The sequence below is a fragment of the Thermobia domestica genome, chromosome 5 (assembly GCF_964235325.1).
Source record: "Thermobia domestica chromosome 5, izTheDome1.hap1.1, whole genome shotgun sequence".
Lineage (NCBI taxonomy): Eukaryota > Metazoa > Arthropoda > Insecta > Zygentoma > Lepismatidae > Thermobia > Thermobia domestica.
Window position 1 is genome coordinate 33,646,551 of NC_137458.1, and position 25,004 is coordinate 33,671,554.

At 33.2% G+C, this 25,004-nt stretch overlaps 1 protein-coding gene across 1 annotated transcript in view; it reads left to right on the forward strand.

Annotated features, from left to right (window-relative positions):
• The window catches only part of LOC145685844 (uncharacterized), a 112,393-nt gene that overhangs the window by 21,966 nt on the left and 65,423 nt on the right, over positions 1-25,004 (forward strand). Inside the window, exon 3 of the mRNA XM_081758466.1 lies at positions 20,750-20,877. Within this exon, the coding sequence (XP_081614592.1) occupies positions 20,750-20,877 (128 nt within the window). The remainder of the gene's footprint in view (positions 1-20,749; positions 20,878-25,004) is intronic.

Here is a 25,004-nt window from a genome sequence, read left to right on the forward strand (position 1 = left end):
ACAATTATCCTATCTTAATTTACTAATATCATCCATTGAAATATATTCTTTCGAGAATGCTGTTTATTATTGTATTCCTTCACTGAGTTTCCCTTGTCCTGGCAATATGATTTATTTTCGTACATTTTATATTTCATCTCAAATATGTTTATTTTATTTCTCATATTTAAGCCCATAACTTAATTTAACACTTTTACTCGGATAATTACTTCAGTGTATTAAGTTCGGGGGTAACATTATTTCGTATAGATTTTTATCTTCTTTTGAGGCAGTTTCAAATTCATGTTCATTCTCGTGGCTCATTTTTATGCTAATAACTACATTAAACCACTTGATTCTGTAAATGCTGTACGTTAACTAAGATCTGTTTTACTTTCAATGCGTTTCTTCTTTTTTCCTATTAGTATAATTATAAATGTTTGCTTGAATCCCTTTAAATTAAAAGTATAATCACGTTCTTACTTTTGTTGATGTAATTATTCGCGTTTGTATTGATCTTTTTTTACAAATTGAAAGTGTAGATTCTAAATTTCCTATTTCTTCAGAGATTGGAGAGCCTCTCCATTGGTGAAAAGCTTTTTGAGGGGGAGTTTTTACATATTTAAATAACCTTCGTCATATGTTGTTTCTTATAGTGTTTGGGTAAGATATATTTTTATACGACAGGAACAAGATCTGTTAAGAGATTTTTGTATCGTTCTATTACTTCTTTAATGTTATTTCCTAAAACGTGAATAGCATCTATTGCGGTCTGTTGTTGCCTCTTGTGCTTATGAGATATTCTTTGTATGTCTTAATTCCATGTTTTAAAGCCTTCAATAAATAACTCCTTCAATTATTATTAGTGTCAATTTCTTTTTCATCTATTTGTTATACAAGAGATGTTATAACATTAAATATTGGATGTTATAAGCTGAACACCAGATTTTTTACCCTTAGATGTTGAACGCTGAACATAACATGTTGAACGTTGTAAATTTAATTGTCGCATGTTGATATTATACACTAGCGTTTCAATGTTGGACTTGGGCGTTGTATGTGGATGTTTAGACGTTAAAACGTTTATTATATTTTAATGGAAATTACCACAAAAATATCAATCATATGTTGAGTATTTCAATTCTTGACTGCGGTTTCTATCATTTCGTTAAATGTTTATAAAGTTCTTAATCTTCTTTCTATACATTATATTGTTTATTTTATGTTCTTATATCAATCGCTATAAAACCATAATCATCTCTCCAGCAAGTAAAACATGACTGTTTACATTTTCATAACACAGGTTCTCCTATAAACTCATTATACATATGTTTAAGGTTTAAATCTCCTTCACGGAACATACTAAGGATTTAACATCATCTCTTGAGTAATTCTTTTTGGCACTTTTGAATGGCTGTTTGTGCAAAGTAAAAATAACGTAAAAAATTGTATTCCTGTTGTAAAATAATTTCTAACGTTTTGATTTTAATACAAAATTATTAAACGCAAAAATTCATTTTCACATTTAACTACTGGTACAATTGAATCATTACTGAAGAAAGTCTTGCTATTTGATCTTTAAATTGAATTCTGTTTCTTAAAATCTTGAAATCGTTAGAAGTTGTTAATTAAATTGATTCAGTTTCGATATATATATATATATATATATATATATATATATATAAGTAATTTCTTCTTTATCTAGTCTGATTTTATTACAAATTTAAATAAGAAGAAAGTTTTGCAACATCCAGGTGGAACTGTAACAAGACACTATATACCATCAGGTAATAATGGTCCATTTTGGGAGGTTTTTTCTGTAATCATCTACAATCGTAAATAACACTGTTTTTAAGATTTCTATTTTATTATAGAGAAATAGTTTTATTTGTTTGTTTTAATTCTTCAATATATCTTTCCAATACTCATTATCCATATGTGCATTTAATGTTATTACATTTTAATTGTTATTGTAATTAGTTAATACCTTTAAAATAGATTTACATTCATCTTCGTTCTTGCTAACATTTAATTTAAATTATAAATAAGTTACTACTGCACTTCCTGTGGCTAAAAATATGTAATAACTGAATAAACAATGACAGGAATAACTGCATTAATAAAACGAGTTCTGGAGATAAATACTGATTAAGTGATTAACCTGAAACAAGCATACTTAACAAATCATAATATTTTCTTTTCTAAATTCTATTCTACTTTTAGAATGATGTCTTCGATTTATTTTATTACTTTTTCCCTTGGAATGCTTTTAGGCAATTGATTTCATTCGTTTGTTATATAATAAATTATGAGTGCGGTTTTTAATTTGACTTGTAAAAATTCAGTATTAATGAAAATATTTCACTATGAATCAGATAATAATACTACGGAGTGAAATATACATTTGGTCGGTTTTTATAGTACATACTTGATCCCACACATTAGAGAAGAATATTTTTTGTTTAATTTGATAGAAAAATTGTTGTTTGGGAAGTCCAGTACATCATGAAAGATCTTAACGACTATTTAGAATCTCAATCTACAAGCATCATACTATCAGAAAATTGTTTGAGAAACAGTACAAATGGAAACAGGAAACGAAGATGTAACAACCGTAGAAATATGGTCGTTGTTCCTCGATTTGAGCACGGAAAGTTTGAAAAGAATAAATTACGTATCGACGACAAATTGCCAAAATTTCATCCTTTCACCATAATTAATGTCCATTATAATTTGTCTGAAGGAATACTTTTAAAATTAGTGCGTATATTTACAGAGAAACGAAGTTATAGAATAATTTTCAATAGAATCAAAGTTTAAGCATAGAATTGTGTGCAAACGTTGTTATCTTTTATCTTTTCCTGTAACACGATATAAGATTAATGAAATTAAAATAAAAACTACAGATGAGGGATGGGTACTTGATTGATTTATTGGAATCAACTACAACTGTGTTTTAAAAATAGACTTTCTCTGTAATAAATTGATAAAATTAAAAATATTCATAATAATGAATTGAAAAGTTTTTGACCAGACAGAAGAGTGTTTAACAATATAAATGAGTCTAACAAGAACATATAGCATGACATGGAACTTGGTTGGTGTTTATATATCCGTACAAAGCAAATCCTTATTTCAAAGTTAAAGTTATAGGTGTTCAAACCAGAGGAACATTCGGTGTAAAGGTACGATGAAACTTATAGATAATTTCATTCCATTCTTCTTCTTACGAATAGATATTAGAAGTCTATAAATGGGGATTCTAGTATAGTTTCATTCTGACCAGATTTTTATATATAAATTTCACAATTAAAGCACATCTCACAAAATAATCCTACTGAGAAAGGATTTATAGAGAGAATATTATTAATCAGAACTTACATCTAAAACTACAGTACAACCCCTCAAATCCGAACCCCGGAAATCCGAAAACCCGGCAAATCCGAACACGTTCTCAGGGAAAAAATAACTACAGCTAGAAAATGAAAAAAATAGATTTAATCACACAAATTTAGTTTTTTTAAAGGTTTTAACATGTTTAGATTTAATGCTTATTCAAAACGTTATAAAATACAGTTAAGTTTAGATAAAATAGGCAATAGTTTACGTCTACTTACGCATTTCAAAACATCCAAAACAATGAAATCATTTTAGGTTAACTGGATTACGATTCACACGAAAAATTGCAACACAAGATTAAACAAACACTGATTTTTCACTTGAAGTCAGTTATCTTTAACTGTTGAAGATTATAAATTCAGTGACGAAATAAGTACGTAATATTATTTCCCGGGTAATCCGAACCCCCCGAAATCCGAACAGGTTCGAGCCCCAATTAGTTCGGATTTGAGGGGTTGTACTGTATTCATAATTAGATTTCTACTCTGTCCCGTATTAATCTCCAGCTAGGATGTTTACAGCATACTATAGTTTTAGATGTAAGTTCTTTATAGTTAAACACTATAAAGTTCTTATAAAGTTTTTATTAATAGTATTCACTCTATAAATGCTTTCTCACTAGGATTATTTTGTGAAATGTATTTATATATATATATATATTAACAACCTCCTAACGTCGTGCCCTAAAAGCATGGGGATGATCAAAGAGTGACGTTCAGAAGTTGCTGCTACTCATTATCCAGAATGAGTAGGTTAACGTTAAGTGACAGGAAATTATAACAAACTCTATGATTCGTTTAATAAATGTATTGGTCTAAATGATGTCATAATGTCTGTGTGTATGTTTGGTGTGAATGTCGCATAACAAATCAGATCACAAATCGTAAACGGCTAGAAATTGTATCACGATCAACACGCACATAGCTGAGGCACACATACCTAATTTATACGATGAGTGTCTGGATAGATGGTTTGTACTCCTCAGCTCTGGATCTCCTGGACAGGATTGTTGGCTGTATGTAGTCTCCAATGGAATACCAACTAAGAAGCCTACCATTACTAGTGGACTATGGTTGGATGTCGGACGGAGAGTAGATCACCCTTGATCTACTTGTGGTCGTGATGGATCTCAGACCACTGCTAGGCTGCTAATTCTCTTCTCATGTGTATCTGATTCGTCTGATCCACTTCTGATCCAGATCCTCTCCAACAAGGAGTTTTTGTTCACAATTCCAGACAATGGAATTCGCTACGTCGTTCATTTGTATTTACCTCAGCTATTGGTGAAACATTGGTTTCAACCCGTATTACATCGTGATCAAATTTCCAGACTAACAATCGTTGCAGATCTGAAAGTTGTGCCACATTCAAATTGTGTCAATGTTAACAAAGGAGATTGCACATTGATGACATTACAAATTTCGATTTCATCTTTTCAAAACAAAACAAAACAAACAATCTGACGATTTAACGTCTCGCTATTATTTCAGTGACAACACAACCATTTACGTAAACAAACAAATGCACGTGTTCATATGACATAACATTACATTATCACTTCAATTTTAATTCCAATAAATCTTAGTTTCCATCACCAAAATAAAATCTTAAATTCGTAAACCGCTACAATATATATATATATATATATATATATATATATATATATATATATATATATATATATATATATATATATATATATATTATCAACGCTACAATCTAAATCAAGCTTGTAACTTCTAATGACGTTTGTTTTACATTCTAGAATGAGTTTTCTCATAATCATGAAATTTTAACTCTCTTCCTACTACACACTTTGATTTTCCCGTACATTTTTCTCTCCTTCATTCTCTACTTTAAAAGAATACGTCTTTCGTTTTAGTCCAACAAATTCGGTCATTATTTTACCCTTGTTTACATCTTCATTCTTCATCATTGTTTTCATCCTAATACTTTTTGTTTACCATTGGTATACCATATTTCTGATTTTTTTCATATTAGCTTATATCAAAATGATGAATCATTCCTTTTCTGTCTTCATAAGAATCATCTGTATTAACTTCGTATGTAAAACTATCAGTATCCATGTAATATGAATCTATACTATTCTCGTATTTAGGTTTCATAACATTATAATGAAATTAATACATTAATAGTTTTATTAATTCTAGGGCACTCATACCCACATATATCGGTTTGCTAAATGTTAATTATTATTACCTCATACATATCGCACACAAATCTTCAGTAAATATTGCTCTGTAATCAATTTCGTTTCGCTGTGAATTTCTCTGCTTTCTTTGGACCACATTCTAACATAATACAATGTCTCTTCCTAATGTTTTTGATCATTTTACAGAGACACTATTATTCATAAATTTGTAAAATTCTACTTCGAATTTATTCTTAGATTCTGTTCTTATATCCGTATTTAAATCAATATATTTCTTTAAATAATCCGATTGTTTAAGCTCTAATACTGTATGAATCTTCCTTAATCTTATTCTGTTTCAACCGTCAATAACATACCTTTCTCTAATATAAAGTGTTCTTAATTATGTTGATTGTTTCGATTCTGGAGGACACATGTTATCTGGTGCTAATGGTAAATCAATATGTTGATTATGTAAATGATTTGGATATTCTAAATCACTTGTAATATACAAACCCGTTTCACAATCCTCTGGAATATTCATTAGATCTATGTAAGTTTCAATTCTTTTCAAATCTCCTTTTAAAGACATTTGACTCAAAGCCCAGCCAAACAAATTATTTGCGTCAAAATGTGCAAAATATGTTAAACAGTTTTCTAATTTGTAATTCTCCATGCGTTTGTTATTTGATTTTAACTATCTTTTACTATATTGTCAGATTTCTATTGTGATACCTCTTCTATCATTGGTATCTTACTATAATCAGTTAACATTTCTAAACTAATTTTAATCATTTTTAGTATTGAATCCTACAATCAGCCAGAAGCAGCTTAATACTTGGCAGGATCTAATCCATGTGTCTTTAAACAAATTTTTCTAGAATTTTCAAATCTACCTGCTAAATACGTTTCCTTTGAAGAATATCTGTTTTGTTATAATGCTCAATATAATCTCTTAGCTTTTATAGAGTTGAATTCTTTACAGATTTTATATGATGATTATGGCGTGCAACACAAATTTTTCCCCTGTCAATCTGCTTTTGAATTTGTCTCTGAGTAATACAAGGAATTCTTCTCTTCTTTCTAATGAATCAACATTATCAAATGGATAATCTCTTCAAGTAGTAAGTAGATCAAGTAGATCATTTGAATAAATTCTTGTTTCTCGAAATTGTTCTGGGTTTAAATTACTAGATAATTCTGCTAAATTCTTCAACATAAAGTGATGTAGAAATCTTAAATAAATTCCATTCTGTTTACAATTTTTTATATATTTTGAGTACGTTATATATTATTTTTCATTATTTCGAAATTCATTTTGTCTCATTGTTATCGTAAACAAGTTCTTTAAGAAACTGATGAGCATCACAACCACTCAAATATCAATTTACACTGGAACAAAATTTGGATTTTTATAGTCCAAATTACAATAAATGTGAACTGCACGTCTAAGCTTTCCAGTTAAATGATCACGAACTCTTACTTTGCCTTACTTACTTATGGAAATATTTTCTTAGCCCACCTATTTATTCTTTTAACTTATCTTTCAAATACCTTTAACCTTGGATAATTTTAGTTTTTTCTTCAATATGTTTATTTCGTTTTCAACTACTAGCGGTAAATCATTGAATTTTTTCTCATATATACTATAAATACTCGAGCTGTTATAAATTCCTACTTTTTCTTTGATAAGTAGATTAATTTCATTTTTATCAAATATCTTCTTCATTTCTATTGCTTTTTTCTGGAACATTCTAACTTCCACAACATCTAAACCAATATAACAAACAGCGCTTTTATAATCTCCATTTCAATACTTAATATAAGAAACAAAATACCTTGAAGATAATTTTGATATTTTGTAGTTTTAGTACAATTATGCTCTACTTTCATTTTACATTTCAAACATTCAAACTTAGCATAAAAAAATGGGACTCTTGATTACCTATGATATTTTTAAAATTGTATTTGATTACCATATGATTTTGGAAGTTCTATTCTAACAGTTCCTCACAATATAGTTCAAGTTTTCGCAATTTCTTCTCATAAAATGTTTTGTTAAGCATCTCTGACTAAAGTGTAGCTTTTCCTTGTTTTGTTCTTCACAAATCCTTTATCCAACAAAATGATTATATTTTCGCGCCTTTTACATATAATAAATTTCCATGCTTTTCTTGCTTATTCTTTGAGATTTAGAATGGATGCATGTTATAATTTTTATCATTCTTGTAAATATAGATAGAAATATTACTTCTTTTTTTCAACCTTTGATATCTTTCAATTGCACAGGAATTGCAATGCCATCACAATACCATCTGCGAGAGTATTGTTATTTCCTTTTGTGATTAAATGAGGCAAAATCTTTTACCAATAATCTGCATAGGCGAAAAGCTTGTAGATCTGTTACATTTTACTGTAGCGCCATTACTTTTGCGAAGGGAGACTACCTCAAAAACCACTACTTCTTCATAGCAATCATAAAAATATTCTTCATCTGAGCATTTTCACAAACTACTGTGCTTGCTTGCATATTGAGCAGCATTATTGTAGACATTGGAGAAAAAGTTAGGACTGTAATTGAACTAGGCAAATGGAACGAACTTATAAACACAGAGTGGAGTAGCCTGAACAGCTTCTGTAAAAACAATACTTCTATAAACTGTGTACACGAATCCCATACTAAAGGTTTCTAATCAGTGCAATATTCAAACTACAGGTATTTATACATCATGTCCTTTACTGCTCCGTACATGAAATATTGCACGAAGTACCGAGGACATAAGCAGGGAGTTGGTACTGGGGACTTGGAACCTCCGAATTCACGAATGTTATGTAAATGAACCTAATTTTAGGCGTGAATTTACAAATTCATATATATTGTATCCTCATATACAATTTGTATCCCTTCCGAAATAAATTATTACGTAGGCCTACATACTTGCAAAACACCATCCCTTTCAGACTTTCTTCGAAAGAAGTTACTGGATCTTCCGAAGACAAGTAAGCAGCTACAAGCTCAACACAAATTATTAGCCATCAATGTGAGATAATCCTTCATGTGACATCACTTCAAGTTCATGTTCACAATCTGCAATTCCAGCAGTAACTTTAATAATCTAATTCCAACTTAACATTTTGTAGAAACACAAAGATTGGACCAAAAATGTGCAAGAAGTTCTAATGAATAGAATTCTTCTCACACACCACGCCACTATCAAAAATTTATATACCGGGGTCGCGGTAAAATTTTCCAGTGCTCCTCTTTTTAGCCCGCAAGTTGCAAAGAAATCACACATGTGAAAATTACTCAGAAATTATTGATTTGCGACCCATGTTCATATAGGTGAAGATGTTTCTAACAACTTGTAGAATATCCCCTTGCAAAGAATTCATCGAATTACTAGTCACCCTGTATATATACAGTTTCGAAAAGGTACAGTTCGTGTTTAATTTCATAAGATAAATTTATCCCGCGTAATAGCGTTAACAATCGTATGTGTGTTTCCCAGCGACCATCTGGATGGAGAGTATTTACAATCGTATTGACCATAACTGGGAACACTGGGATAACTAAACAGAAATATTGATTAAAAAGAAAAAAGGGAAGTAGCAGTTATTTTATATCAGAACTAATTTATTTCTTTTCTAAATCTGAAAATTTCTTAATAGTCGATGATATTCAAATGTCTTAATTTGAAGATGTAAAATCGATTTATAAACTCTTAAATTCAAAAAAGGGAATACATTTTGAATGTTTTTGAAAATTTCGCTCCTGAAGAGCGAAAGGGTTTAATTGCTCTAATATTGAAATTTCCCTTTATTTGTTCACAAATTTACAAATGTATGAATTCGTTTATGGCAGAGATGAGCATTTCGGTCTATACATTTTTATATAAAAAATAAGGGAACAAATATATCAGCATTTTAGAAAATTCTGCTCCTGAAAAGGAAAGCTGGATTTAATTATAGAACATCGAAAAGTAGGATCAATTCTAGAACTTCCAATTTTTCCTTTCTACAACACTTCCTATGTGAGAATTCGCTGAAACTGAAGATGTGAAATTTGGCATATAACATCTTGTTAATAATAAGTGAAAACACCTTTCAGTATTTTCGAAAATTCCGCTTCTAAAGGGGAAGAGGGAATATTTGTATAATAATTTTTGTTTGTTTGTTTGTTTGTTTGTTTGTTTACGATCTGTTTGGATTTGCTTAAGTTAGAATGTAAAATTCGGTATATACACTCTTAAATACAAACAATATGACAAAAGCTTTCAGCATTTTGGAGGGTTATTAGTATAATATCCAAGTTTATTTTTCTTTATTGAGAAGGTGCCCTTTGGAAGGATTTGCTTAAGTTGGAGATACAAAATTCCGTATATAAATTTTAAATAAAAATAATTAAATACGCATTTTAACGTGTACAAAAATTCCACCTTTAAAGAGGACAAGAAAGTAATTTCAATAATATTAAGAGTTCGCGTTATTTATTCAGAGAATGTTTAACGTAAGGATTTGTTTTAGACGTGAAGTTCGTTATATAGTCTTAATTAAAAATAAAAGAAACAAATATTTCAGTGCTGTCCAAAATTTAGCTCGAGGAAGAGGAAAGCGGGCAATACTTACGATTATATGGAAGAAATGAAACTGAAAGCTTTGAGTTTTACGCCCCGTGGTTATGACGGCGAGGCTAAAAGAGACGGTGATACAGAGAGATGAATGAAATGGTGGAATGAAGAAAGTGGGTGGAAACGGGAAAAGCCGAGAAAACCCATGCACACGGTGTTTGTCCACCACAAGGTTCATTAGCGGGGGCAGGGATCGAACCTGGGACTTTAAGCACTAGAGGCGAACGCTCTCCCACTGAACCACCGCGGCCCCCGATTATTTGGAAGAGTGAAAGTGACACTCAAATTTACGGTAATGTTAATGTATCTCTGAAACGTGGAATTTGAACAGGAAACTTCTATTGTTGCAAAAGCAAAAAAAAAAGAAAGCAATTTTATATAAGAAAATCGTACGTTATGTGAAAGGTAAAGGGAATTAAACTATTTTGCCTCCAATAGGTTATCATATAGATTTCTGTAATCAAGGAGATTAAATTTGACATATAAATTTCCGTAAGCGGATAAGTGCACCTGCGGTTTTCAATATGTAACTCTTAAAATGAAATGGGCATTTCCTATTTTTACCACTGCAAAGAGAACGACGTTGTATGTTGTTTGTGCTAGCATTCCAGGAAAATGGCTGAGAACTTTGAAATGAATTTTGAAGCATACTTCGTATCGCCTTGAGCTTGGTTTCAATTACAACTTTGACTAAAACGCATTTTCTAAAGGAGTATACTGTACAAAATTAATGTGAAAAATAGAGGATAAAAATTTTATGTATTTTTATAATTACAATTTCATTAAATTACATATTGCATGGGAGAATGGACATTGCAGCCAATCACAAGAGCAGACACATTGCAATCAAGTTTGAAAATGGAGAAAATGAGGAATTAAAACTTGACAAAATTTAACGTAAGATATTTTTTGTACAACTTGCCTCATAAAGGTTAGCCGCACTCTTTATTGCTATTTTGTGGCAAAAATGTTTTAAGTCCAACTTCGGAAAAAGTAAACCAAGTTCAAACCTCCAAGCCAAACTCTGCAATCGGGAAAAATTTTGTAGATATGTTTTTCTTCTTTTAAATATAATAAGACTTATTACCAAGTGTAGAAAAAAGCAACATTGATTGAAATACTTAATGATACAATATTTCGAAACCTCGTTTTAATGTCAGCACTTGCTTCTTTGTCTTTTAGCTCTACATACGTAATGGAACTTTTTTTCATATGTAAAAGAATGCTCTAAGTAAAGACATAGACCATAATTCTCGCGTAAATAGTAAAATAAAAGTCAAAGTAGAACAAAAACAGCGTTTGCAGTGGATATGATTGTCATAATTGTCTTGAGATAATTGTTATACAGCACTAGGAGCGTGTTACGAAGAGTGCTTGCGTTAGCTCAGTAGTAAGCCGTTGGATTTCAAACCGTAAGATTGAGAGTTCAATTTCCATCTGGGTTAATGATTTTTTATGAAATCCTATTTTCCGCAATGCATGAAAATTATATAAAATAAATACATTAAAATACATCAGTTGGATATATATATATATATATATATATATATATATATATATATATATATATATATATATATATATATATATATATATATATATATGTAACATAATCATTGCATAACATAGTAATTATTATGTTTAAAATATAACAACTGAAATAGGTGTTCACAGTACGTTGGTATTCTATATGTGAATGACAAATACAAATTAAGAAAATAATATAATAGCAAGAAATAAGTTATATGGTACATTTATTTGCAACTATTTGTCATACGGAGGTTACTTGTCAATATTCTCATTACAGCAAGTGATTTACGTTCTTGAAAGGTAAGGAGAATGTGCGGGTATACAAAGTCGAATCTCGGTTCCAGACACAAAACTCACGAACCCTAAACCCATGTAAACAGGAAATCTACGAACACGAAGTCATGTCTAAGAGACTTGTTTATACTTTAGAAAGAAAGCAGAACAGAGTTTCTTTCCAGAGGATTTCAGTTCAATATTCTGCGATGCTTTTTTATATGGAAGTGGTCTCTTTCAGGATCTTTTGGATTGTATTATTTGCAATTGTAACAATGACAATAGAACTTACTACTTGGCTTTTGAGATGCAGGCTGAGAGTTCTTAGAGGTAACTACTGAAAAAATTTTTTATTACAAGTATTACCTTTTTAGTCAGTAGAGAGAATGGCGCGCATCATGGATCAAAGTTAATTACGATGTAGTGGGTCTTAGTTGATAAAAATGGTTCAGAGTTGTTTGTAGATGGTTGTGGGTCAGAGTGGGTCACGGTGGGTCAATGGGTCACATTGGGTGGAGTCATTGTGGTTCACGGTTTGTCGTGGATCACGATATGTGGTGGATCAGTGTGTTGTGGATCAAAGTTTCATTGACCCATGCAATCTCTGGTTAACAGTGTACTAAAGAGGAGAGGCTCAGAAGATTTGCGCAGCCATTTTGCTCAAACTTTGCACATAGATAATACCCCACCAGAAAGCAATAAATCTCAAAAAGGTCCACAGTACCACCCCATAGAACTCAAGATAGAGGGATTGTTTGATTGCCAAATTTAAAACCTCAACAATTTATCCTTCTACAAGTGAAATTTCCTTTATCGTTTTCATGGTGAAGTCAGAAGAATACGCGGCTAGTAAATTTAAGGTTGAAGGTTCGCGCCCACCTCGGGTATTTGCCTTTTTTCTAGTGTCTTTTACACTCACCTGAATTTAAACAAATCTGGTATATAAGCGATTTAACATATTTTGGGGGAGTAATTTTGTGGTTTGTTGGAGTTTCGTAGAGTCTCTGCCGCTGATGGTATAACTTTGAAAACGGAAGTGGGGTCACCATGGATCGTCCTACGTTAAATTCAATGTTCCATGGTTGCGTTTTTAGTCTAAAGGACAGGGTGATTGTGAGTTATGAAATTAATGGTAGAATACAGAAATGGATGAAATGCTGGGGCATCAATCATGCTGGGGCTCTTACGTAGCCAAGTGCTTAAGAAATGTAAACGCTAAACAAACTGTAGATATTGTTAAAGATTATGCCGAACTGTCAATTCTACTAATAAATAAAACTCATCCTGCCCACCTTTCTTTCCATTTCTATATTCTACCACTTATTTCATAATTCATAATCATTTGTCCTTTGTCCTAAAGGACACAACCGTTGAACGTAGAATTTAATATCAGTGGTTTAATAAAACTACATTGGGGCCCTTTTTGTTCTACGTTAATTCATTAAACTTTGCAATGATAAGACAAGTGTTTACATCTTCTTATATCGGTTTCAAAGTTTCACATTTAAAGAGGTGGCCACGGAGTTTTCAATGAAGGATTTATTACTATCTTAAACGCTCGCTATTTTTGCGCAAGTTTAGCATAGAGACTCGAGACCCTTCAAATATTCCTTCTTCTAAGAATACTTTTAAATGATGTACTACTCAACTCCTCTTGCCAGTTTCAAAATTTGAGTTGGACCCCTCCTGGAATCATCCGGGGGGCCCTCTAGAAAATGTTTTTACCTTGACGTGGGACCCTTTGAAATATTAAGTACGTGTTTTCCGGTTTCTACATCTGTTTCAGTTTCAGACTTTTAGGGTCTGAACGGACTTCACGGATACCATTCCGTAAGCGTCGGTTGACCACCGATGAGCAACTAACGACCTCTCGCCAAAAATTGACGCCCGCAGCGACGATCTCCGAACTATCAACGTTACCATTACTAGGCACGTGTTGTTCTGACTTCGCCAGGGAAACGATTATAAAAAGCTCGCTTGTTGAAGGATAAATCATTGAGGTCTTAGTTTAGCTAATCAGAGAAACCCCTATATCTCGAGTTCTAGGAGGTGGTACGGTGAACCGTTTCAGATTAATTGCTTTCTGGTGAGGTACTATACTATGTGCAAAATTTGAGTGAGCATAATCGCCGACGTGCACCTTCGGTGCTTCTTCTCTTTAGTACAAGTTTAACCAGAGATGGTGTGGGTCAATGAGAACTTGATCCACGACCCACCGTGACCCACTATCATCTACCACCCAAATGGCCCATTGACCCACTCTGACCCACCACCCACCGTGTCCCACTCTGAACCACCAAAACCCATAGTCATCAATTCTGACCCATGATCCATGTCCTAGTCTCCATTGACTAAAGAGGTTACACTTGCAGTAAAACAAGACTGTGAAATTATCACATCGTAGTTTGAATTTCTACTGTCAATCACTCAAGCACCGCTATGTTATAATGCCGGTGGATCTGACCTTTACGATATACAATGGTAAAGTGTTTCTCATGTAATGATTTCTCGTAATGATTTAATAAAAAAAAGACAATTATGTGAAGTGGGATCTACCTAACCTCCTTCAAATAAATGTATTATTTACGTATTTCGAAATTATCGGAAGACCAGCGCGCTATACATGTTAGTATTACTTAAAGCGCCACTTGTTTTGAGTGGTGGAATGCCAAAAAATGGCTGGAAAGAAAAAGCGCCCTGGAGTAGGCACTGGCATAATAAGTGTGAAATCGGGAACGGGCAATATCTTTTTGAAGAGGTCTGATAAGGTTATATAGATATATATATTAGCGAACCAAAAGTTTTGTATGAGATGAAAGAAAAGAAGTTTTTTGACAGTGATTCTCGATTTAATCGTGCAGTCCAATACACAATATGGTGTTAGAATTACATTATAATTGGCATTCTGTGGAAATTGTTTCTTTAATTGATTGATCATTCATATTACAATCTTTACGTTCTGTTGGTAGTATGGAATTTTCCACGAGTGGACTGTTTGTGTGGATGATCGAGTGGAAATCTATAAATTAAGTCATTTATTCGGAATTATTTCTTCAACATTAATATATTCAACAATCAACGTGCCAAATAGGATGATTATCTGCCACTTTGTGTACCTGCTATCCTTTTTAATAAGATTCTAGGTTGAATGGTGAAGTCATATATAACGAGGAGTTGCTGTTCACAAATTAATCTATACCTTATATTAGTTAAGTTCCTAATTTACTTTGTATATCATTTATATATCATTTTTTCAATAACAGCAATTCTAAGTTATTTTGTCAAGATATTGAGCGTATGGTACATAGGAAGCAAATCCTTGTATGTTGTGAGTACACCTTGAAACCATAAGACCTACCATTAGAAGAATAGCTGAAATACAGTCTTGTTTTCCATAATATTCCTGATTTATTATTGTTATATTATTATTGGGGAATTATTGTATTTTGTTTGTATTCATTTGAAAATATTTTCATTATAAAGAGGATTCCTTGAAATTAATAAATTTTCATTTATGCCTGTCGTTTATAACCCAGGTTATTTATATGGTTTGAGAAATATTAGCTACTGAAAATTATTCGTATACCTTGCTTATATGGAAGTATTTAATTTAACAAAAAAATGAAACAACGTATGTGAAGTAAAATGTTGGACTATAATTCCTCCCACTTTCTCATTTCACTTTTATTAGAATTAGTGAAACTACGTCTGAGAGTACTAATTAAACATTGTGTAGTGGGCATTTGAGTGTTTTATTACTATGTGCTCATTGGCCCGGATCAGAATTCGTCTTTTGATTAATTTTGTTACACTCATCGTCCAAATTAAGATGAATTCAAATGTATCATATCAGGGGGCCGCGGTGGCTCAGTGGTAGAGCGTTCACCTCTGGTGCTAGGAGTCTCGGGTTCAAACCCTGCACCCGCCAAGTGAACTTTGTGGTGGACAAACACCGTGTGCGTGGGTTTTCTCGGGGTTCTCCCGTTTCCCCCCACTTTCTTCATTCCACCATTTCATTCATTACTCATCATCACCGTCTCCTTTAGCCTAACCGGCATAAACGTGGGACGTAAAACTCAAGCATTTCATTTCATTTCATTTCAAATGTATCATATACAATTATTTCTTTGTCGGCTTACAGATACATTTCAGTATAAAATAGGAAGAAATTTGAAACTCTGAAATCAAGATAATGTAGGCCAATGTAAAAAAAAAGTTAGGTTTCCATATTATTAAGCATACCGTACTAATTTAAAATTCCCGTGTAATTAAGTTTGGAATACAAATTTTATGGCCAACTCCTATTGCTATTGCCGCTCTTACAATTGCAAATATCAGAATCCAAAAGTGCCTGAACTTTTCTCATTAGAAACAGATGGAAAAAGTAGAAAAATGGAGATCTTGAAAGTAAAACGTAGACAAGCTCACATATGTTCAGAAGATATCTACAATGCACTGAACAGAATGGGTCAGTTGGTCCGTATGAGTCACGGTGAATGGTGTTTTGCAATAGGTCTTGTCCTTTTGACCAATGATCCACTGACTCACTCACATATCTTGACCAATTTTACCCTCCGATCCACTCCTTCTCTGGTTTTAACATGTATATCATTTAAAAGACAAGACATACATCTACACAATTTTCTCCTCGATTGCAAAGGTTGGCTTGATACATATATTAGTTGAAATTGTCACTTCTTCTCACGGTGAGAAATTGATATGATTAAAAATCCCATCTTAAAGTGGGTACAAACTACCTTCCAAAGTTATTAGAAGCTCTTTCTCAACCGCGAAAACTATGAATTGGACAAATATTTCAGTAATTTTTGAGATTTTATTTTTAGCTCTACAAGGTCATCATCTTGTGAAGATGGGGATGAATTTGGATGCAAACTTCAATCTGCGCATCACTATCCATCTCAACGACCAAGAAAATTATGGATAATGCACTAAGATCAATCGTTTTACATTATTTTTACATGTCACACCTTCCAACTTCCATAACTTCATACTACCAAATTGTTTCCTTGTTAGATTGAAAGTAATATGTCTCCCAAGTTTGGTAAAGGTTGCTCAAGACATTTCAGAGTTACGCTGAAATATACATTTATACAGAAATATTAAAATACTTAGAGCTGTGCGAGCAACGCCTATGATGCTGCCCCTGTAAATTCAAAATCCAACTGACATACTCGTTCAGAAATGTTGCTATTTATCTTGGTGATAACGAACCTATGGGCTCTACACTAATATCGGTCGTTTTGAATCATTGTATATGTTACTCCCTTCGACTCTCATTATTAGATGTGCTAGGGGATTTTACTCCTGCTGGAAGTTGAATTTAAACTTAAATGTCATCAAAACTGCTCCCAATGAACTTGGGGACCCCGAAAGATATGGATTTGATACTAACATTGGTCATTTTCAATTACTTCTACATGTCAAAATTATACACCCCCTTCAAGGGTGCTAATGGAGGCTTAACTTACATGGCATCTGGAGTGCCATTCTTTCTCGAAGCGACCCCCAAAATTATGCATTCGACACTGTCGGTCTTTTTTATAATTTTGATGTCAGCCTCTTTCATTCCTCCTAGAGAGCAAACCGATATTGACACCGCTAGGACTAAATTTGGTTTTAAATGGCATTAACATTTCTTCCAATTATTTTGCGGCCAGTGCTGCATTTAGAAGCTCGGCGTCCCTACGAACTTTTGCTCTCGGTGCCCCAAATAAGTACATATTTCTCCGCAACTTGATCCCTAACTTAAAAATAAAACTTAATTCGAATATGCTTAATTAGTGAATTAACCATTTATTACAGTTAAATATCACTCACTAAATGCTACAGCTACAACTACGTAACAAAAAATAACAAATGAGAAAAAGTTCTAAATTATTTTTAGATTTCGTATGCTATCATTAAACACATTAGAATAGTAAAAGAGGATTGTTCATGAAATAGTATATTTGCTCTTTATTTTTTAAGCTTTCATACGAAAAAAGTATTATTTAATTTTTAAAATTTGCGCTCTTTAAAGACGTTGCCCTCTAGGCATGGGCCTAATTGGACTAATGGGAAATGTAGCACTGTTAGCGCTGGAAACTTACGATTCGACTCTAATATCGGTTGATTTTGAGATTTTTACGTCGCTACGTAACCACCCTGGGTGTTAATGGGAGCTTAATTGGACTTTAATTGAAACTAGAACTATTTACCTAAGCGACCACGAAACTAAGGATTCGATACTCATATCGATTCTTTCTACCATTTTTGAAATGTATCCCGACAGTAATCTTTTCCAGAGTTTAAGAAATATGGTTAAAATTGCTCTAGACTTATCAGAATTATGTTGAAACACACACAAACATCCACTTTTATATAAACAAATACAGAGTGAACAAGCGAGAGAAGGAGAGAGAGACACCACTTCCACATTGCAAAAGCATATATTAAGAATTGAATTGAAAAGCTATATAAAGACTTTCCGCTGTGGCAAATTTCATATGGACAATTCCAGTCTGCTCACGAGACCAGTGGGGTTCATGAATTTCTTGCGAGCGTTCCGACTTTGGATTCTCTGTTTATACCCCCTCTTTATGCCTCGGATAATTTTTCAAGTACATAAATGACATCTTATAATAAGAATGTTGAGAAGTAACATCTATTTGACAAATAGCTGCAAATACACTACATAATTTATTTGTTGCTATTAAACGTTTTTCTTAATTTGTATTTAACAATCTCATACATAATACCGACGTACTCTCAACACGTATCTCAGATATTATATTTTAAACATAATAATTACTATGTTCTGCAATGATTATATGTTATATATATTCACTCACAACCCAGCACACTCTGTGCCAAATTTGGGGATGCTAATTGAGTGATACTGAGCGACTTCCACTCACCATCTAGAATGAGTGGGCAAGTTCTCATATACATATGCGAGAGGTTTACTAATTCGACACATACCAATCGGGGATTGAATTCTGGTAATAAAACATTGACTTCAGTAATTAAATAACAGTTGTATTTCTCTTTGATAAAAGGTAATGAATGTAAGTGTTGTGATATGATTACGGATATTCGGAAACTTTGCCAGTCGAGTATCGCCTATCGAGCATTGAGCAATTGACCCTGAATAGGAGTAACACATACCTTATCTCTTCCAGTTGACGCTCGCTGATGACCTCGGTGTTGTATCCAGTATCGCCAAGTTGACACTTCTTAAAGACGGGTGCTGTTGATAAGCATTGAGTCTGGCTTACTCCCAAATGCTATAGACGAATCGACGATCTCCGTAGATAGAATATTAGAACTTCTCAATAACCTGAAGCTTCCATTCAAATTACTTAAAGTGTTCTCACACGATCAAATACTAGGTTGACTGTCCGTTGACTGTCTCGCTCTTTCTGTCGCTCTAACTGATCACTTTGACTGATCTGTCCCACTGATCCAACTGATCTATTCCACTCATCCGACTCGATCCTGAAGACCTCCCGTCTCTTAGCTTTGTTCAACTTGGTCCTTCTAGAATTCTCTCCTGTCGTCTGCTGGTCGGCACGTGTGACCTCCTTTCACTGGAAAAACAAATTCTTTCCTTGTGTCAAGACTCAAAAACTGCAACTCTCGACACACTCCGATTTCCCGATTCTAAGCAATTTCCTCATATCCGTGAATGTGTGAAATGTTCACAAAAGCTTACAATTTCTTTTCATAATTTACAGAATTTAGTCTATGTAGGAATTGACGCATTACATGCATTGTCTTCCTGCATTCGCAGACTCTCAATAGAACATTTTATTTACATAATTTTGCTGACCATTAAATAATAAATTTTCCTCAGTTTGCATTAATCTCAACTCTTGACTGTTATTTACCTTCACCTCATTATTTTATAAAAACGCGATATTCGCAAAATAAATAAACATTAATCGATAAAATAAAATTATTATACATGATATTTTAATTTAAAAACGGATACTGCCACAATATATATACAACTGATGTATCTTAATGTAATTATTTTATACAATTTTAATGCATTGCGGAAAATAGAATTTCATTTTTAAAAAGCATTCACCCAGATGAGAATCGAACTCTCAATCTTGCGATTTGAAATCCAACGGCTTACTACTGAGCTAACACAAACACTCTTCGTAACACGCTTCTAGTGCTGTATAACAATTATCTCTCAAGACAATTATGACATTCATATTCACTGCAAATGCTGTTTTTGTTTTACTTTGACTTTTATTTTAGTACCCAGGAGAGAATTATGTTCTATGTCTTAATTTTGAGCATTCTTTTACATATGGAAAAATTCCTTTACGTATCTAAATGTTCCATTACGTATGGACAGCTAAATGACACACAAACATGTTCTGACATTAATACAAGATTTCAAAATATTGTATCATTAAGTATTTCAATCAATGTTGCCTTTTTTCTACATTTGGTAACATGTCTTGTTATATTTAAAAGACGAATAACACATCTGCAAAATTTTTCCCGATTGTGAAGTTTGGCTTGGGGGTTCGAACCTGGTTTACATTTTTCCGAACTTGAACTTTGAAAATTTTTGCCTCAAAATAGCAATAAAGTGTGCGGCCAACCTTTATGAGACAAGGTGTACATAAGTTCATTTCATCTTCCTTGTTCGTTGTTACTCGTTCAATTTTTGTTGTTGGCCTAGATACTGTAATATGAGATAATTTTACTAATTGAATTTCCGATTTAATTGTGTTTTATTTATTTATTTTTTGGATTCTTTAAACAGCGTGTCGCTGATAACTACTTGGATTGTATATGTATGTGGGGAGTTCAAAATGGAGTGATGAGAAAGATTGCTAGAAAACGATATTCAGTAAATTATCCAATTAGTCAATATTTCAATGCTACCTGCTCGTAAGTCGTTATATAGTTAAATAGATAAATATAGAGATAGATAAATTTTATTAAAATGGTTCCCATTCCTATAGTGTAAGTGAGAACAATTTCTAATATGCCTTTTACTGCTAAGGATCTGCTGGTAAATGATATTTTCTGATTTCAGAAATTACTATAGGTTCCACATCACGTTTGGTCGCCTATTTGGTTTCTCCAGGTGGAAAGATTCGACGCCAATGTTCATTTCCCATGTTCTATTCTTATTTTCGTTTGTAATGTATCATTACAGTTGAAAGTAATGGCAACTTTTTTACGCACCCTGTACCTAGTATTTTTTTTATTCGATTTCGCTTTAATTACACAATTTATTTATTCTCTTTACTTCAAATTAAATGTAATGAATCGAAAGGTTTCATTAGGAATCACATTTTAGCCGAATAACATATTTATTTATATTCTGATTAAGTGTAAAATCTCATTTTCGCATATATAAGTTGAATAGTTACAAGGTTTACCATTCTGACGTCATACCGAAACATAGTTCCGCCATTGGATATAAATTTTCTTAATTTCAGACCAATGTAGATTTTGGCCAGGTACCTAAACTTTCCCTCACCCCCTCTCACTAGTCCATAGTCACTTTCAGATCCGGTTATATCTGGATTTGCCAAATTTCTATTTGTTTTGTAATTTCCGCGGCTAAAGGTTTCGCCCTGATTGGAGGAATTCTCCAACCCCTGTCGTTTTCGGCGCAATATTATCATTCTTAACTAGGACGATTTGTGAATACGACCTGCGAAAATTGATTACCATTTTTATGGTGGAAATTCGAGGAGAAGCAAGGTAAAAGTTAATCTAATCATATAATAAACGCCGTATGATTATTTAGGAACTCAAGAATCTGTTTTTTTTTCTAAAAGGACAGTTAATAATTCAGTAAAACCAAGGGGAAATAGGAACCAGTTCATCAGACGCCATATTGCTCGTCATCCAATCAAGCTAGAATAGACGAAATGGGAGAGTGATTTTTGATCTGTTAAAACTCAGTTAGGGATTAGGACAATACGACCTGTTTAGTGTATTTTGTTCGTGTATTAGGTAGATGTGATTTTTTAAAATTATTATTCAGTAAGTGCATGTACATGGTAGGTTTCGTAGTGTGATATTAATAATCTTAATGGCAGCTTAATTAAACTAAAAGGGCTCATATTCTCTCTCCAAATTGAACCATTTCTAGCGGGGGAATGGGTTAGTTATTGTTTGTATTAGTGTCTTTTCCCCTCTCAGGGAAAGGGTCCCTCAATAAACCTCGTTAAGGTGCCCCCAGGGCATCAATCTTTAGTAATCATTTTTTAAACAATTGCCCAGGTCAATTGGACCTAGGGTTAACTCTTCTCATTTTGTCCCCCATAAAGCTCAATAGAGCCAACTCTATATACTGACAAGGAATAATATATTAGGTACTTGCCTATAATATGCATGTAATTAAATGGTGCTTGTTTAGTTAGTAGTTTTTATGTGTAGTATTTATAGTGGTGTGTGTAGTTAGTAGTTCCGTGTGAGTGCATGATTTTTACTGTTAGGACAGTGTAGTTCACATGCGTTAATTTAATACCATTTGTATAACTGGATGCACACTAAACGAGAGTAAATATTAGATTTCTGATTAATAAGTGTAAGGCTATATTTTAGTACACAGCGGGTTATTCCTTACTACAGCGCTATCGTGTCCGTTTCCGGTAATCAGTTGTTTGTTGACATTACGTCATCGCCCAAGTTAGTGATCTAGATTGTTTGATTTTGGCCCCTTATTTCTAGATTACATCTAGTAGACATAGTTTATGGTTTGAATGAGTATGCATTCATATGAAATAGCATGAGATCTTACTATTCTGAAAATTACAGCTTCCTATGTCAATTACCAATCGAAATATCCACTGAAATCGAGAACGCCTATTTTCTTAATAGCCCACATGATGTTACTGTTTGTTTCAAAATGTAATATTAAATTCTCTTTTCCCGTGGCTGTAGAAAAATTTCATTGTTGCTTTAGTTTTATTAGCAAATCAGAAATGAAATAATCGTTGACAATTTAACTTTCAGTGTGTGCACGTATGATTTTTTTTACAAAACTGCGAAGTAAATATAATTTGGGTGCTGCGAAACAAAGAGATGTTGAGTTGAGTTGAGTTGAGTTTAACGTCCCGTTCAGCAGCGAGGCTATATGAGACGTGGACCTACTGATTAACGTGGAATCCGAACCACATGAGCTCCCGCCGGGAATCGAACCCGGGTCTCTCACGCCAAAGGCGCGTACGCTAACCGCTTTGCCACGAATGAGCTCTGCGAAACAAAGAGTCCGTGGTTCGATGAATGTTATCCTGTAGTAGTTTAAGCGTGACGGATTGTGATAATTATATATTTATTAGTGCGTAATGTAAATATGTGTATGGCCTACGTGTAAATATATTTAATAGGGTGTCTGTAAAATGTTACTTCGCGCGAAAATGAGTAAATAATGAATGAATGTAATGATATAGTAATAATACGATACAAAATATGAATGAGATGGTAGGATACCCATACTTAAATGAATAGGCCCAGTGTATATTATATATGGAAAATATGAATATGTTTTACTGAAAATCTCTCTCGTTTTGACTTCTACACCAGTACATTCATCTAACCGAGTTTGCTATTGGATAGTAATGTGTAGTTGGGAATTGTACGTTACTTCGCATTTAAGTACCTCATACTAACAGCCGCGGATCTTAAGCCTTTCATCAGATAGGGTAGCATCATGTGGGAATTACTTTTAAAGGTCGAGAGAAATGATAATTAAGAAAAATAACTGCTATATCCTGTGATCATCGAAAAGTACAGGTTTGGTCATTTGTACCTTTAACATTCATTGACTCTCCGAGATTTTTTTTCATTGCTTACCGTATTTACCGTGCTGTGTTCATATAGCTTAGATCGGACTATCTGATTAAATCAACCGCCACTAAATTAATATGTATGTTCATCGCGTACCCGGACGTCGACCCCTGACCCTCTTAAGTATTTTCCTTTCATTTCTCAGTTTAATTAGTTGATGGAAATTAACGACGTCCCAGACTTTGGCATGTCTGCGCAGGGTAGCCATCGGTGATGTTTGATCACTGAAATCACCGATCCAAAATTCAGTTTATTTTTTTTTAATTTTGGCAAATCAGTAGTTAGGGATATCTTAGCTATTACTTTTACTCTAGTTTCCTTACTGTCCTAGAACCTTCTTAGTTTTTCTGAGGGGGTCGAATATTTTTTTACTTAGAGATTTCAAAATTGGGGACGCAGTTACCTGGTCCCTCTCCCCTTCCCTTTTTACCCTGCTGGTCTGGGCCGGATACGGGGCTCAGATTTCAATCTTACAAGCAAACTCTTGTGGGATTGGGATCTGATGGACACAGACTTGCATCCTTGGCAACAGGGCGCCCCCTAGGTTACGTATTTGAGTAAGCCGAACCCCTTTTGGCATAAAAGAGAATATTTGGTTATAGTATGTTGTATACATAAATTCGACCACTTATCTTTCGTAGTTGTAGTGTTCTGTCTCCTCTCTTTTTACCTATCCTTCTTCTATTCCTTCTCTAAAGTTTTTTTTAAAATTTTTCAACCTCCCCCCTGGTTTCTGAAACTCATGAAAACATACAATATTCATATCACTTATTTCGATCGTATGTACTAACTGAGACATCGAGGAATGCAATTCGTGGAGGTATTTCAGCACAACTCAAGACCATTTTCGCGATATTCAATCCACCATGGGAAGGGGCTGACGAGAAGGTACACTATGGTTTCAGGTTCCTAGAAACTTACTTGTTATTCATCGATCGTACAAATTATACCCATTGACGACTGATTTCTGGTTTTCTTTCTATTGATTGGTTATATGGTGTATGTATTAGTCGTTTGGGCCCATTAGTTTCAAATAACCTTGATTTTTTTTCTTTCTCTGTATATACATCTATATATATATGTACTTACATAGTTATTGAATAGTGAATAGTTATTGAATATAAAAAGGTTATGTAGAATTTAAACGTCGACAAAATACTAACATTGATATTAAAGTGAAATTTATTATATTGAGTAATATGAATATA